Source organism: Lampetra fluviatilis, chromosome 36 (genome assembly GCF_964198595.1).
Source record: "Lampetra fluviatilis chromosome 36, kcLamFluv1.1, whole genome shotgun sequence".
Taxonomy (NCBI): Eukaryota; Metazoa; Chordata; class Hyperoartia; order Petromyzontiformes; family Petromyzontidae; genus Lampetra; species Lampetra fluviatilis.
In genome coordinates this window covers 899,820-914,367 of record NC_136310.1, presented here as the reverse complement: position 1 = coordinate 914,367, position 14,548 = coordinate 899,820, and the positions used below count along the sequence as shown (strand labels likewise).

General features: G+C 51.8%; 1 protein-coding gene across 1 annotated transcript; it reads left to right on the top strand.

The window, feature by feature from the left end:
- The first annotated feature begins 29 nt into the window (after nt 1-29).
- Nucleotides 30-9,163, top strand: TPI1 (triosephosphate isomerase 1). Its single transcript, XM_078873164.1, has 7 exons — nt 30-221; nt 3,569-3,692; nt 4,524-4,608; nt 4,965-5,097; nt 5,278-5,363; nt 5,758-5,845; nt 7,080-9,163. The coding sequence occupies exons 1-7, from the start codon at nt 107-109 to the stop codon at nt 7,196-7,198; spliced, it is 750 nt and encodes a 249-aa protein (XP_078729290.1). The 5' UTR covers nt 30-106; the 3' UTR covers nt 7,199-9,163.
- The last annotated feature ends 5,385 nt before the right edge of the window (nt 9,164-14,548 follow it).

Below are 14,548 nucleotides of genomic sequence, written 5' to 3'. Positions count from 1 at the left end.
CTATAAAGTCGCGTGCAACTTGCACACCCTTCGTCAGTCGCGCAGTGCTCGTCGACCTTCATCCGTTCATCGTCAGCTCCCTCCTCGACAATTAAACTCAAACGCAATGGCACCAAGCAGGAAATTCTTCGTCGGTGGCAACTGGAAGCTGAATGGCGACAAGGCGAGCCTGGGCGCGCTGGCCGAGTCCATGAACAAGGCTCCCCTCGACCCCAACACCGGTAAATCATCGCCCTGCGCAACTCCCCACGTACTAAATAAACACGCCAGAGCCGACACAACTTGCATGCACACGTTCACATTCTCGTGCATATTTGGGCTCAACCAATCCCTGGTTCGTATAAACTCGGGTGTGCAATTTGATTGGGCTCGCCCCAGGGGTCTGCAAAATGAGACGTCATTTATTAAGGGCCAGCGTCGAGTATTCGCGTGCATTGCTGCTCTTGAAATATTGAGGGGTTTATTTTTACCCAACGTAACAACAGTGGCTCGTGTAGTTTGGTTGCTAATCGCTGGGTTCGCCTGAACATGGTGCCACTACGCAGACTCCTCGTTGGAATGCAACGCAGCTGCAGCCGACCGTCGGCTAAGCAAGCGTTAGATTATATTAACGTGGTCTTTTTTAATCTTTTTAGTCGAGTATTTATTTGAATTAATTGCTGAGGGGATTGATAGGCGAGGCCCTCTGAGCCTCCTCCGTTGGCAAAGGCGGCGATCGCCATTGCGGATCTGCGGGGCGAAGCGTCCGCCGATGTCGTCACTCGCCGCGCTGACGTGCGGGCATTTACAAACAATAATACACACAGATGCATATACAACGTCGTTTCTTAACGCGCATTAATTAACTACAGCGTTGACATTTGCACGGCCATCATAATGTTCCGTGTTAATTGAGGTGGAGGTCGCGCGCTCGGTGAAGGTCGCGCGCGCGCGGTGGGGAGGGGCGGGGCTTGGGGGGGGAGTCGTCCACGCGCATGCGCACTGCGCCTGACCCGGCGCTCTGCGGTAGCGTGTGACCCGTCGATTTGACCCCCACCAGCCCGCCCGCCAGTGGCACCACGAATTGACTCGCGGTGCCGCAGACCCGTCCGTGCGGTTACCACCACCGCAGTGCACCCGCGATGACAACGTCGCGTTGCTTGCAGCGCAGCGGTTAGCGCGCCGGAATTTCGGTGGGGAGTTGTACGCTCACCATTTCTACGTGGGCACCAGTTTAGATTTTAATGCAGCATGGCGGTGCCGTCATCCAGCAGTGGATTGGAGAATAAAAGTGCATATTTGCACCGTCAGTTGTGATCATCAGCCGTGGTTTATCCACTGCTGGATGAAGGTCCTCGGTCTGCAAAGCCGCAATCCGGCGCATGAGCTCATCTCATCGATTCGTCTCTGCGGTGGTCACCCTCACTGGCGAAAAGCTGAACTCACAAGTCACTACTAGCACCAATCATTTTCGCATAAAAACTTAACAATGACGGTCCAAGGATTAGTTAGTTGACCCACAATAGGAAGTTGTTTAAATTCAAAATCTGATTATTATTTTTTATCCTGGAGAATCCGATGAGCTATGAAGGTCTTTCTCACATGTCCAGTAGGAGCAGGTCAGAAAGTTACAACAACCCATTTTCAATCGCTGCAGTAGCAGAGCATGGTTGGCATTTGCCTGAGTGCAAAGGACGTAATAGGATCCCGTGTAATAATATCACTGCCCGCCTCAAGTCCCCGCATGCTGTTGGCACGTCTTGTACACGCACGTCTCGATGGGGAGTCGTCTTGGTGTCACTTGAGCAATTGATGCTTACACACACCCACAGCAATCACAGCCACTCAAATGCAGAATCTGACATTGCTACCTCTTACAAATCTCAACCATCTGCCCCCATCCTAGGTGATTTCCTGCTCCACATCCCTGTGTTGCCAGGCGCAGGGATGTTGGAACATTTGCATCTAGCTTGCTAAAATCCTAATCTTACTCGTTTTGAAAGACGTTCTCCTGTAATTCACTCTTTTTTGCCATCACAGGTTTTACCAAAATGGCTTCTGTGGCCTGCAAAATAGGACAACGGACTAATGAATCAAACCACGTTCGACCGACCCCACTACCCTTGCCACGTTTTGGCTTGTGCTCACGGTCGCCACTGGGCGCAGGGAGTGGCTGCATTGTGGGAAGGCAGAATAAAGGGGTTGGGCTATGAAAAAAATCTACACACAATCCCCGCTCTCTGCACGCCATTTTGTCATGTGACGCATCATTCCTGCAAAGACCCACATTGGTGTCACCTTGGCACCCTTGGCTCTCCCGAAATGTACACAACTGGCACCTTGTTCGACCCCACTTTCGCTTCCCCGTCTATGCCACGGGCAAATCGCGAAGAAAAAAACGAACGCTATAATAAACTAATGCTGATCCACGCCTTCATTGAGGTTGCAGCTCGATGCACAAATAAGGAAGCTGGGACTGATTGACATTCCGCCTGGCCTGGCTGGCGTATCGCACAGGTTGCGTGGGGTTTTGCGGTGGTTAGTAATGGGACACCGTTCATTGCATTTACACCACTCGTGCGCACTGCATTATTGAACGTGTGGTGAATGTAGTACGTGCAAAGGTGGCTGTGCAGAAAGCACATTCACTGTGCAGTAGGCTCCCTTGAAACCTGAGTAGCCACCAGGCTAATAAAAGGACATGGAATTTTTTTGTAAAGGGCAAGTTGGGGTTATTTTAAGACTCCAGTAGCCTCTGCTGTAAATGTACAGGATTCCTGTAAGGTCACCGCTCATAAGCTCAGACGCTGACTCGGGAGGTTCTAAATTTGAAGGCGACATCTCATGCCCATCATGCCTCTGATGAACCTCCAATCGCTGCAATAGTTGGGCAGACAGCAGGGCGCAGCCTCTTGCAGATCGGGTGGAGCATTTCTATGTCTACTTCAGCGGGCCTTTTAATTTGCAGAGATGAGCTTCATGATGAATGTTTACCTGGCTTTGGTTTTTCTTCTTTTGGGTCTCCCTTTTAGTCATATGGCTTATCTCCTATCTTTTATTGCTCTGTCTTTATGTGTAATTGTCTGCTGGTGGGCTGACTTAAAAGGGTGAGCAGTAATATCCCTATGCAGGTCATCGCTGTCTTAAAAAACTATAATTGATGAGCTCAGCTCCTGAGCAGTGCATGTCTCCTGTTTTATCAGGGCTGCTTTTGGAGGGGTCACTGCTTCACGATGACTGTGATACGACAGCTCCTTACTGTTGTGAATTGCATACTTAATTTTACACCTGAGCCCATAAAAACATCACACGGCATGCTTACATTGTTTCATAACGCGTCTTGCCTGTGTGGGTCCGTACTGAATTATTAATCACGGTGGTTTGCTCGGCAATGGTGTAACACCCTCCTTAAAAGCTATGCCCGCGCTCGTGAAAGCCTCTGCAGGTGTCGACGGCGTGGGAAGCGATTTGGCATGGGCTCAACGACTGTGAACGTGCACCACCAGCTCAACCCGGCCACTCGTCTGTATCTCCAATGTTGGGCAGGAGTTAAGTTACCTGTGTGTGTGTTGTGTGCGTGCGCTTGTAGAGATCGTTTGCGGTGCCCCCGCCATCTATATCGACTTTGCACGCCAAAAGTTGGACCCCAAGATCGGCGTGGCTGCACAGAACTGCTACAAGTTGGCCAAGGGGGCCTTCACTGGCGAGATCAGGTGAGGAGACTCGCGCGTCCGAATTAAAGTGGAGTTTCTTCACTGGCTGGGACCTGCCAAACGTGCTGATAGTGCCCCCACCGCCTCATTGCCATTTGAGCAGGGAGACCCTTTTACTTTATTCCTGAGTTGTGTGTTTTTGTTCAATGAATTTTTTGCATTTTGTTAAACCGCACCAAATGAGCTCACCTATTTGACTCAACATTTCTGCCCATGGATGAGATGGCTTTTCACCCCGGGTGTGTAGTAAATGAAGCATATTCATTCATGAATCGTTCGGTTTAACATTCACTCTGGAATATTTATGTGGTCTTAAAAAGTTGTCCCAGAAAACCATGCCACAGCATGTTTCATCTACTTGTTCAAACATGTCCATAAAATAACCACAATGTCCTTTCCATACAAGAAAGTTGTGACTTTAGAAGTGCCCCACACTCGTATGTTTGGCGAGTGGTTGTTTAAGGGTTTTTGCATGTGGAAGGAAATTGGATTACCTGGCACGAACCCACACGTACGAAGAGAATAATACTCAGGTTCGGATATCACTCGCCACTAATGTTAGCCGCGGTCGGAAATCAAACTGGTAGCTAGGTTCCTATCGCGATGTGCGCGAACCGCTCCGGTGTGTTACCGGACTTTTTATTTTGACTTGATGCTTGAAGGAGCATCGCACGACGCAACAAGAGGGCCCACTGTCAAGGCACGGTGCCAAATCTTTAGCGTCCTCGACCATCGTCCCCCGTCATCAAGATGCCGCAGCAACAGAGGAACGGTTTGACACTTGCCGTGTAATGTGGCGTCTTCCTCTTCCCTGTGGGCCGTGCTGTGCAGCCCGGCTATGATCAAGGACTGTGGTGCTCACTGGGTCATCCTGGGCCACTCGGAGCGCCGCCACGTGTTTGGGGAGACCGATGAGGTAGGGACCCCCCCTCCACCCCATTCCCTGGAATTAAGCTTTCTGGGATACTCCCTCACTCCCTCGCCTCTGAAAAACGTCTGAAGAAAATCCTCCTTCCCACTCATAGCGTGCGTCTTCCTTCGCTGAGCAGTTTTTTTGAGTTAATGGTGTTTAGATGAATTGTATGTTGACATTTTATCCGTTCCAATGGAATCGGTCCGATTACGATCTGACCGGCATTGCGTGGGCCCCGCGCAGGGTATTGTGGGTGTCCCCTGCGATGCCCCGCGTCTCACCCTCGCGCACGCCGCGACGGACGAGCACGCCGCCGCCCGTTGAGCCGTCGTTCGTTGCCGCCCCCCCCCCCCCTGCAGCTCATCGGCCAGAAGGTGGCGCACGCCCTGAGCGAGGGCCTGGGCGTCATCGCCTGCATCGGAGAGAAGCTCGACGAGAGGGAGGCCGGCGTCACCGAGAAGGTCGTCTTCGATCAGACCAAGCACATCGCAGGTGCCGCCCCTCCCCACCCTCACATGGCCGTGCGTGTGTGAAGCACCCTGCATGGTAATATTAGTTAACGACACATCGATTGCAATGGATTGTACTGCTCATGGTTAATGAAGGTGATCTCGCTCGTGTCTGTGGTCACAATGACAAGTCTCCGCTGTGCCTTGCTTTGCCCCCCACCAGACAACGTGAAGGACTGGAGCAAGGTGGTGTTGGCATACGAGCCGGTGTGGGCCATCGGCACGGGCAAGACCGCTTCGCCCCAGCAGGTGAGATGGTGCCAGAAAGACAAAGATCCCCCATGTAGCCACATAGACTGACACGAGCCTTTTAGCAAACACCTATTAAGGCCGACATGTTGTACCATTGGTTATATTCATTCCCAGGCATGTCAACCTTCACTGGTCTAACAAAGCTGGCTCCCAGCATGCACCTGCAACATAGCTGCACTGCTAGTTCCCACAATTCATTGCGTGTTTATGATATAGTTTTAGTGCTAGCCCCCACAATGCACTGCACCTTGAAGTAGACATGTAACAGGTTTGCCAGGCACACTACAGTAATCCCAAAAAAATGCGCTGTGGTGGCACACAATCGATTTTACGGTTGTCTCTCCAAAAACGACATGTGGTGATATGCTGATTTGTGTTTTGGTCCCCGCAGGCCCAGGAAGTTCACGAGAAGCTGCGCCATTGGCTCAAGAAGCACGTGTCCGAGGCTGTCGCCAACTCAACCCGCATCATCTATGGAGGCAAGCGGGGGGGGGGAGGTCCCGCTTGGGAGTGTGTCGTGGGTCTGGCCCCTAGCATGGAGCCTCCTGGCTCTCCCCGATGCCTGTGTGGCTCGTGCGGACCACGCAGAGGAATGTGTGACGCAATCGGGTCAGGGCCGTGCTGGAGTCCCAACTCGGATGCTTGGAGCCTACAACACATGGGGCCACGGTGGCGAGATGTTAACCACCTTGCCTGGTATACAGGAAGTCGTGGGTTCGATCCCGACGCTGACGCCTATCTGGTTTATGTGTCTCTCTCCGTGGTCACGTGGAGTTTCTCCGGTTTTTCCCGCCATTTTAGAATCGATATGCATTGCTATAAAGTTCCACACGATAATCCACTTTGTTAAGCTATCATTTGTGGCCAGGTTGCTTCTGAAAATAGCGATATAGCTCGGTGCGCCTTACCTGGTAAAAAAAATAGTTCAGTTTTTTAGTTTAGCTAACTGCCGCCCGATGTTTAGTTCCGGCATGGAGACCCTTTGACTTGGGATTGATTAACATAAGCACGATGGATTGTCTCGTTTTAATGCTGATGTAGCGATGACTGCAGCTATCGCTTTCACAGTTGCACAACGGAATGCAAGCCAGGTGGCTAGAGGTCGTGAGGGTCATTGTCACACTGCAGTTGGAGGCTTGAATGAGCAGCAACAGACGCAAAATTAAACTTAAGTGCTTGAAGATGTGGCCACTTGGTGCCACGAATCTACTGCTACGCGATGCCTGCAGACGTCGTGTTTGTCACTGGGGGTTTTGTAGAGAACCTTTATTTGGAAAAGCTCCTCGGAATTAATGTTAGCTTTGTAGTCCTATTGATATATATATTACAGTTTGCTTGTGTAAATTGTGTGTTAAGTACCCCTGCATGTGTGCATGAGTATACTTTTGTATGTATACTTCTATGGAAGTATGTCTGATTTGGAAAGTGAGAAGATACAGTGGTTTGTGCTCTGCACTCTGAACGTGTTTACCCGAATTAAATTCCCATCCACAGCCGATATCAATGGAGAGTATCAGATTCGGTCCTAAACCTCGCGTTGTTCCACACGACCTTAAATTAGTTCCTCGTGCACCGAGTAAACATCGGCACCGGGGAGACAAAGGCAGTCTGGCATGGTGCTGCCCACAGCACCCGCTCGTGCACCGTGCCAGCCTTCATAGGTGCTGCTCGCTAACGGCACTGTTAAAGGCTACTTTGTGTGTTTGCGCGCAGGCTCCGTGACGGCATCGAATTGCAAGGAACTGGCGGGCATGGCTGACCTGGATGGGTTCCTGGTGGGAGGTGCTTCCCTCAAGCCCGAGTTCATCGACATCATCAACGCCAAGAAGTGAAGCGGGCCCGGAGAGAGGCTCGCATGCCCAAAATGTACACAGCCCAGAGGAACTCAATCCATCTGTACCCTGTACTAAACCATGCTGGCAACGATGATTTGAATGTTTTCCTTCATCTGCTGCTGTGCCGTGCGGGCCTCCTGGGACTAGTTGGGTGGGGCCTGTGTTCTGGGTCTTCGTAGCTTTTGTGTGCGTTTGTATTTGTGCGTACGTGTGTGTGCGTGCACAGTGCCGGCTTCGCTCCCGTTTGAACCATCGCCCCTGTCTTCTCACTCCGGGTTTAAAAATTCTGCTCCTCAGACTCCCGAGCGCAGCGAATTGTGACGTAAACATCGTTGAACAAGAGGGCCTTTGCACAAAACATAAAGTGGGGTTCTGCATTTTAGGATTGATTTAGACAACGGTGTGTGCTCAATTTAGCCGTAGGTCCTGAAGAACCTCCTGTGTGCGTCTGTCAAAATTAATCCTATCGTCGGCTCGATTACGCCTTCCACAACTTGGCGGCCACACACTTCTCAAAAACCTTTAAAAGGTCGGTGTCTGCTCAAACGACATCTCTGTTGGCAAGTCTGAGCAAGCGGTGGAAATTCCATATTCCCACGGGATTAGCCACTTTGAATTTATTTATTTCGCAAATGGCTTTATGAAACACTGCGATTTAAATGATGTAGGGGGGATGGCGACTGGCGTGAACATACTTGGACCAACGGACCGCCACCTGTGATCCACCTACACCCAAGCGCGGACTTTACCCACGAGCAAAACCCGGAGTGGAGCGCGTGACACACGGCTTGACGGCGCTCGCTCAACCGGAGCAGAAACGCACTCCCTGTGCGCACCATCTCAATCTGCACGCTTCCATCCACTGTAAAAATAACTATCCTGCAGACGTTAATATATCTATGACTGTTGTGTATCGGTGGTGAGCTTGCACGTGAGGTGTGTGGCTCGGGCTGGAGTCGCTGGCTAGCACTGTGTGCCTGTGTTGTGTAGTAACGCGTGCGAGAGTGCCTGTTCCCTACAAAACAAACCCCGTGCTCTTTAAAGGTGACTGACGCGTGTGTCCCATGCCCTGTGGTGCCCCTGTGGAACATTTCACACACTGCGCTTGTATCAGTAAAGTGCCACTGATATGAAACGCCTTTAGGCCACAAGGTATCATGGAAATCGACCTAAAAATGTTGGGATGCCAAGAAGAGTAGGCGTGTATCCGTGTCAACCTTTCTGTCCTTTATTGCAGCGAGTGGTCGTAAAGAAACTTTGCAACTAAGGGATCAATATCATGAGCTCTTGCTATACAGCACCCCACTGTTTGAAAGAGTATTGGTTGCGAAACGGTTTTTGGAACATCACGGTTGGTTGGTCACCGGATCGTAGTTGAAAGTGATTGTTTTGCAGTCTGGGTCATCGTTTCAGGCTCCCAACGTCGATTTCCATGCTGCCCAGGGCGTCTGCACGTGACGTGTACACTGCCCATTAATTATCTACTCGGCCCTGAGAGCTGCCCGTTTATTGGGGCTCACGGTGTGGTCACCTTTGGGAATCTCATCGTCAAGTGTGTGTGCGTTACGTTGTGAGTTTTTCAGTGGCCTGTCTGTACGTCTAAATGGTAAAATTGGGCTGCACGAAGTCGGGAAGAACTTGAAAGCTAAATCGTGTGGTGTCTGGAACCCATTTCAAAATTGTCTGCATTTTGACCTGTCCGATTTTTCAAGAAGGGAAATCTGTTTACAAAACACGATAGTTAAAAAAAGAGCAAATTTTATCATTCAGATGGCTTGCTTGTGATTCTTATTTTTCTCCGCCAAACTAAACTTTGAAAATGCGTGGACACTCAGATTTTTCATTTACCAGTGTGCTTGTTCACTGCTATTGATGTCAGTCTGTGCAAGTCCTGTCGACTGTTCCGATCACTCTAGAAACTGTAAGCTTCTTAAAGGAAATTAAATAAAGTCTCGCACTGCAGCTATGTAATTGTGCCCTTGCTGTTATTGTTAGTATTACAAATGCTAATTGAATCTACAAAACTGAACATAGGAGATGGACAGTACAAAGGAGATGCAGAAATAATGTTTCCATAAACCGAATTGTGTCATTGATTGGTGGCGAATCCTCAAATACCCAGCGTTGTATTGTTGGTGAAACGTGAGCATCCCTTCAATCTCGTCGACAGACTTGGTTGTGGACCTGAAACGGACGAGCACCGGCTGGGAAAGGGAGAGTGGCGTGGAGATTTGGGTCATCAACGTCAATCCCAATGTTCCCACCCCCACCAGCTTAAAATGAAGGCACATGCTGCGTGCCATGTGCTGACGACTGCAGGCGTTGGCTTCGACACTGCGTCAGATTTGTAAATGCCCTATTTATAAGCAAGGCTTAATAGATGACATCGCATTTTAAAATAGCCACAGTAAAAGTGGGCATGTTTCCTTGTAGATTGAGATTGCTCTGGCAGTTTGCGTTTGGTCACCAGCTGTTGTGGAAATCCATTTGAAGAGCTGCACTTTGCTTTGCCATTGAGTAAAGGGATTTGCCTTAACTTGAAACGGCGAAGTTTATATATAGACATACAGTATATAACGCAATGCTTGGTCCACATACGAAGGAGACGTCACAGCGGTGATTCACTCGGCTGCTCCTGACGCGGTTATCTGGCTTGCCCACCTGAATGTGAAAATGTAGTTGCTTTGCATCTCCATCATCCACGCGAATGAAGGAGTGGGGCATTATTTACCTCGAACGGCCCTGTCCGTCTCCTTGACTAACATCCGCTGAACGGTAAATTTATCTCTCGCCCAAAAGAGGATTTAAATTAACGGTGTGATGTCAATGGTGTCACTCATCCATTGTATATCTTCCCGGTAAGAGGTCTGGCTGCTGTTTGTAGATGCGAGCCATTGCCTCTGGTCGTGTAAACCCGCCAGGTACTATTGCACTCTGGAACATTGTGCATGGGTCCTTTTGTGGGTTTGTCGTAGCAAAAAAACCCCACTCGACTTGACAAATCGGTGAACCGGCAGGTGTCGTTTTGCTTAACATCCTCATGGAGGAGGAAGCCGCTCATCTGAGCGGAGTAGCGATGCTCGCGACTCGGAGCGACCCACCTGGCCACCAGGACTGACAACGGAATCGCGGGTGCACTCGGTAGCGTGTGGATCGGTTCGGGGGAATGGCAGCTGCGTCCCAGGGTGCGTTTGGGTTTCTGGTAACCGATCTCTGCTCGTTGGGCGACCGCCACCGCCTTCCTCACCCACCAGTTCGACGCCTCCTGCGTCTGCTGTACCGCCACGCCAGCGGAGCGCAGGCGGTCGATTGCATTCACGGTACCATGGACCAGCGCCAGCCTTCGGCCGTGATCCCCCCCAGGGTGTGATAGCCAAGGTCAGGATCGAGAGGGCATCCGTGCAGTCGGCTGGACACTAGCGGCCTGGCAGGACAGCCTGAGAGGCAACGGGACATCGCTCATCTGTCCAGACGCGTGGCAATTTCAGCTGAACGCTTGGATGTTGAGCGGGTGAAAATCTCGCGTCCGGGATCTTCCGAGGAGGTGCAGTGTCGCTGCTGCTGTTGTAAAGGCAGCTGGCTGTACGTATGCGGGAGCTGGCTAATCTAAGGCTGCACTGCAAACTTGAACGAACCCAATCTGCTGCCGCTGCGTGGTGGCGCTGTGGGGCCACATTCCTCCCACGGCAGCCGGTGGCTCCTGCCCGTTGTTTGAGGCCATCCCAGGCGAGTGCGAGCAGAGTTTTGCCACCGCAGCAGCAGAACTCCTCCTGCCTCGTGGCACTGCACAGCGCTCCTCACCTGCACTGCCACACCAACATCGCCTCGGTGCTCCCGTCCCGGCTCCCAATCTCATCCCAAATTAATGACTCCACATCTCCACGCGTCTCCGTGACGTGCGTTCACGCCTTCCTTCCCTCCACTCTCCTGCCTCGAGCGTCTCGCGTTTGTGTTTGTAAGCCACTGCCCACCAGTGCAGCCTCGTCAGCACGCTGTGTGTGGCCTGTTAAGACAGGCGCCGAACCATTACTTGATGCTGTGGGCCTCGTGTTCAAGGCGAGGACTCTTAAACTCGGTGAGAGCCATTCGGCACCGCACAGCAAAGTTGTACAGACCGCGCATTGCGTGGCGTGTAGGTGGTTATACATCACACACATCCACGAGTCTGTAAGCAGCATATGGTCTGTATGTCGAATTACTTTCGCACCGCACGTATCCAACCGTGCGAATCGGAGGTGGGGGGGGTGGGGGAAGACAACAACATAACAACAATCATGTCCATCGGTCCAGATAGCCCCTAGGGTGATGGACATACATGTCAAACCAGGACGTTGCTTTCTTATTGGGTCAAAACGGATCTGGTTAAAGTCCCGAGGAGTGTTTGCAGCTCGGGAGATCGTGGGCTCGTCGTGGACACGGACCGGGGTTCGTGAACTCGCCACTGGGGTGCCACCAACCAAAGTGGCGTAACTCGGGACACGCTCCGAGTAAGAACAGGGCACCAGGGCACAGGAGGCGCGCCGGAGACGAGAGCGCGCACGTGTCATTTGCCATCGAGTGCGACAACCCATGGGCGTTGCATAAAGATTTTAGTTTATTACGACATTTTGTACAGTCGCTAAAACAAACGGGCGCGCACGACAAAAACCAACTCGATGTGGAGAGAGCGAGAAAAACTCCCCAAAATGAACGAACTGTCGATGGCAAAGCTGTCACACGGAGCCCTTGTGGGGGTCACGGCGGGGTCACGGCGGAGACACGGCGGAGGCATTCCGTGGCGTCGGGAGTGGCGCACAGCACAACCCCAGGGGCTGCGAGAAGAAAGGACCCCACGTTTTTATTTCGCGACTCTATTGCATCTCCTCGGGGTCCACCCACTAACTCCACACCGCCGCTATTAATTGCGGAGTTCAATTTAAAGCCTCGAAACGTGGACATTGAAATGCGCGAAAATGAAATGAAAATAATCACGGACGGCTGAGCTCTTCGATGGCTGCCGTGGCGCGTGCCGTGCTGACAACTGCGGCGAGGATGAAGGTGAACCCCGATTCATCGGTCCTGGCGCAAAATGCCTCTCCTGCCTCAACGTGAACTTTTGTCACATCTCACCGACAAACAACTTGCCCCCCCCTGCCTCCCTCCCCACCTCCCAGAGAACAACAACAACAAGTACAACCTGGGGGTGAATATCCGTGACGGAAACTGGAAGCATGCGCTAAAGCTAGGAACGTTGCGCGAGTCGAACACGGATTGGTGAGCCCAACAATTTGTAGTGGTGAGCACAACGACACGGGGTGGTGAGCACAACGACACGGGGTGGTGAGCCCAACGACACGGGGTGGTGAGCACAACGACACGGGGTGGTGAGCACAACACCACGGGGTGGTGAGCACAACAATTCGGAGTGGTGAGCTCAACAATTGGGAGTGGTGAGCACAACACCACGGGGTGGTGAGCACGACACGGGGTGGTGAGCTCAACGACACGGGGTGGTGAGCACAACAATTGGGAGTGGTGAGCTCAACACCACGGGGTGGTGAGCACAACACTTGGGAGTGGTGAGCACAACACTTGGGAGTGGTGAGCACAACGACACGGGGTGGTGAGCACAACGAAGCGACGAGGGACGCCTCGCGGTGGCTGCGAACCGCGAACGAACGACGGCCGCGGGCGCTTTCGCTGCCCGTGAAATGAAGACGACCCCAGAATGAAATAAAATAAAAGAGAGAACTTCTGAAGGCGCCAGCCACGGCTCCACGCACGCTCGGGTGGAGCGGGAGAGGAGGAGGTCACACGGGCTCTTGGTAGCGATCGCGAGCGGTCAAATATGAACGAATGCAATGGGAGAGGAGCAGCAGCTGCCGGGATCGCCAAGGGGAGGAGTTCGTGAATAAAAACAAGGCACTCGTAGCGTTTATGGCGTTGGCTTGCGGGTGTTTTGTGCCCTTACGATTTGCTCCGTGTGACGTTTCGCGAGCCACCACCTCCACCTCCCCCATGCCGTACAAGCAAAGATCGGTATTGATAGTGCATACAGTGTGTACAGCATTGGATTTCTAGTGCACATGGGTCGGCATGGGGGTAGGGTTGGTGGTGCCCGAGCTGGGGAACTGGTGCTGTTGTAAAGTGCTGTGGTTGGGTTGCCACCTGCGGCACAAACATCCAGGAGATGCGAGGGGAATAAGAATGATATATCTCACAATGCCGGAAGAAAAGGTACCTGGGTGTAAATGTGTTGGGTTGGAGTGGTGTAGGAGGAAACTCACAAAAACTGGGACTTTCTATGCCCCAGGAAGACTCGGAAGATTTCCCTGGTGCCAGCAGCGACCTCAGGAAGAGGATGCTCGTGGTGAAAGCAGGACAGGTGGCAACCCTCGCGTGTGGAGGCAGGTGTGGCAGTGGTGGTGGACACAACAAGAGGCTGTGTGCACAGGCAAGACAGCCCAATGCCTTGTGTGCTCTTTTGGAGATTTTTTTTGTTGAATTGGGTGGATTCTGAAATGGAAACGACTAAACAGGAAGGCGGAGGGTTGCATAATAGGCGGGCGGTAATTCGAACGATTTTCAAACAAATTTTGCACAAAAAAACGTGCCCACTCCCTAAGAAAATGTCATCATGCGGGAAATCTGTAACCGGCGTTCGCTTGCCATGCACGCTACCGGCAGCATTCGCACACGACGGGTTTGGACACGACCTCGCAGGTCCGCAAGCTGCGGTTAGGGCCCTGTCGCCTGTTTTAAAACCGCCAAGCCCAATGAAGGCTTCACCGTCGTTGGCACGGCGGTCGGAGAAATCGCCGTCCACAAAGAATAACGCAACAGCTCCTGAAGGCGCGTGTGGGATTTGAGAGTTTCACCCCTGTGGTGATAGAGGTCGCGATAAGGCAAAAAGTCTGTTTGCGAGTCCGTTCGCCACACTCGGATGCTCTTGGCAGCGTAAGCATACGAGGTGTGCCTGCCATGCATGATGTAATTGCATCTTTGTTTATGGCTTTTTTGCAGTTTGTAATTCACCGTGAGAATAAGCAAAACAATCTGAGGCCTGCATGGCCTATTTGCTTTTTTCCATTAGAGTATAGGATTTACATTTTTTTATAATTTGGTTACACGTTTGTCTGCTTTCCAGCGAGGTAGAAGACCAGGCCGAGAGCATTGCATGCAATGTGGTGGTGACGTGCATGCAAGGCATCGTGGGAGTTGAGTCCTCCTGCTGTTCGTGAGCACACCTCTGTGTGTCGTTGCATTGAGGTCACTTAAATTAAAATGAACATTCACTTAAAGACTGCGCAGCGAACCGTGCCTTGACCCGACTCTCTCTCTCTCTGGAGAAAGAGAGAAGGAGCCGGC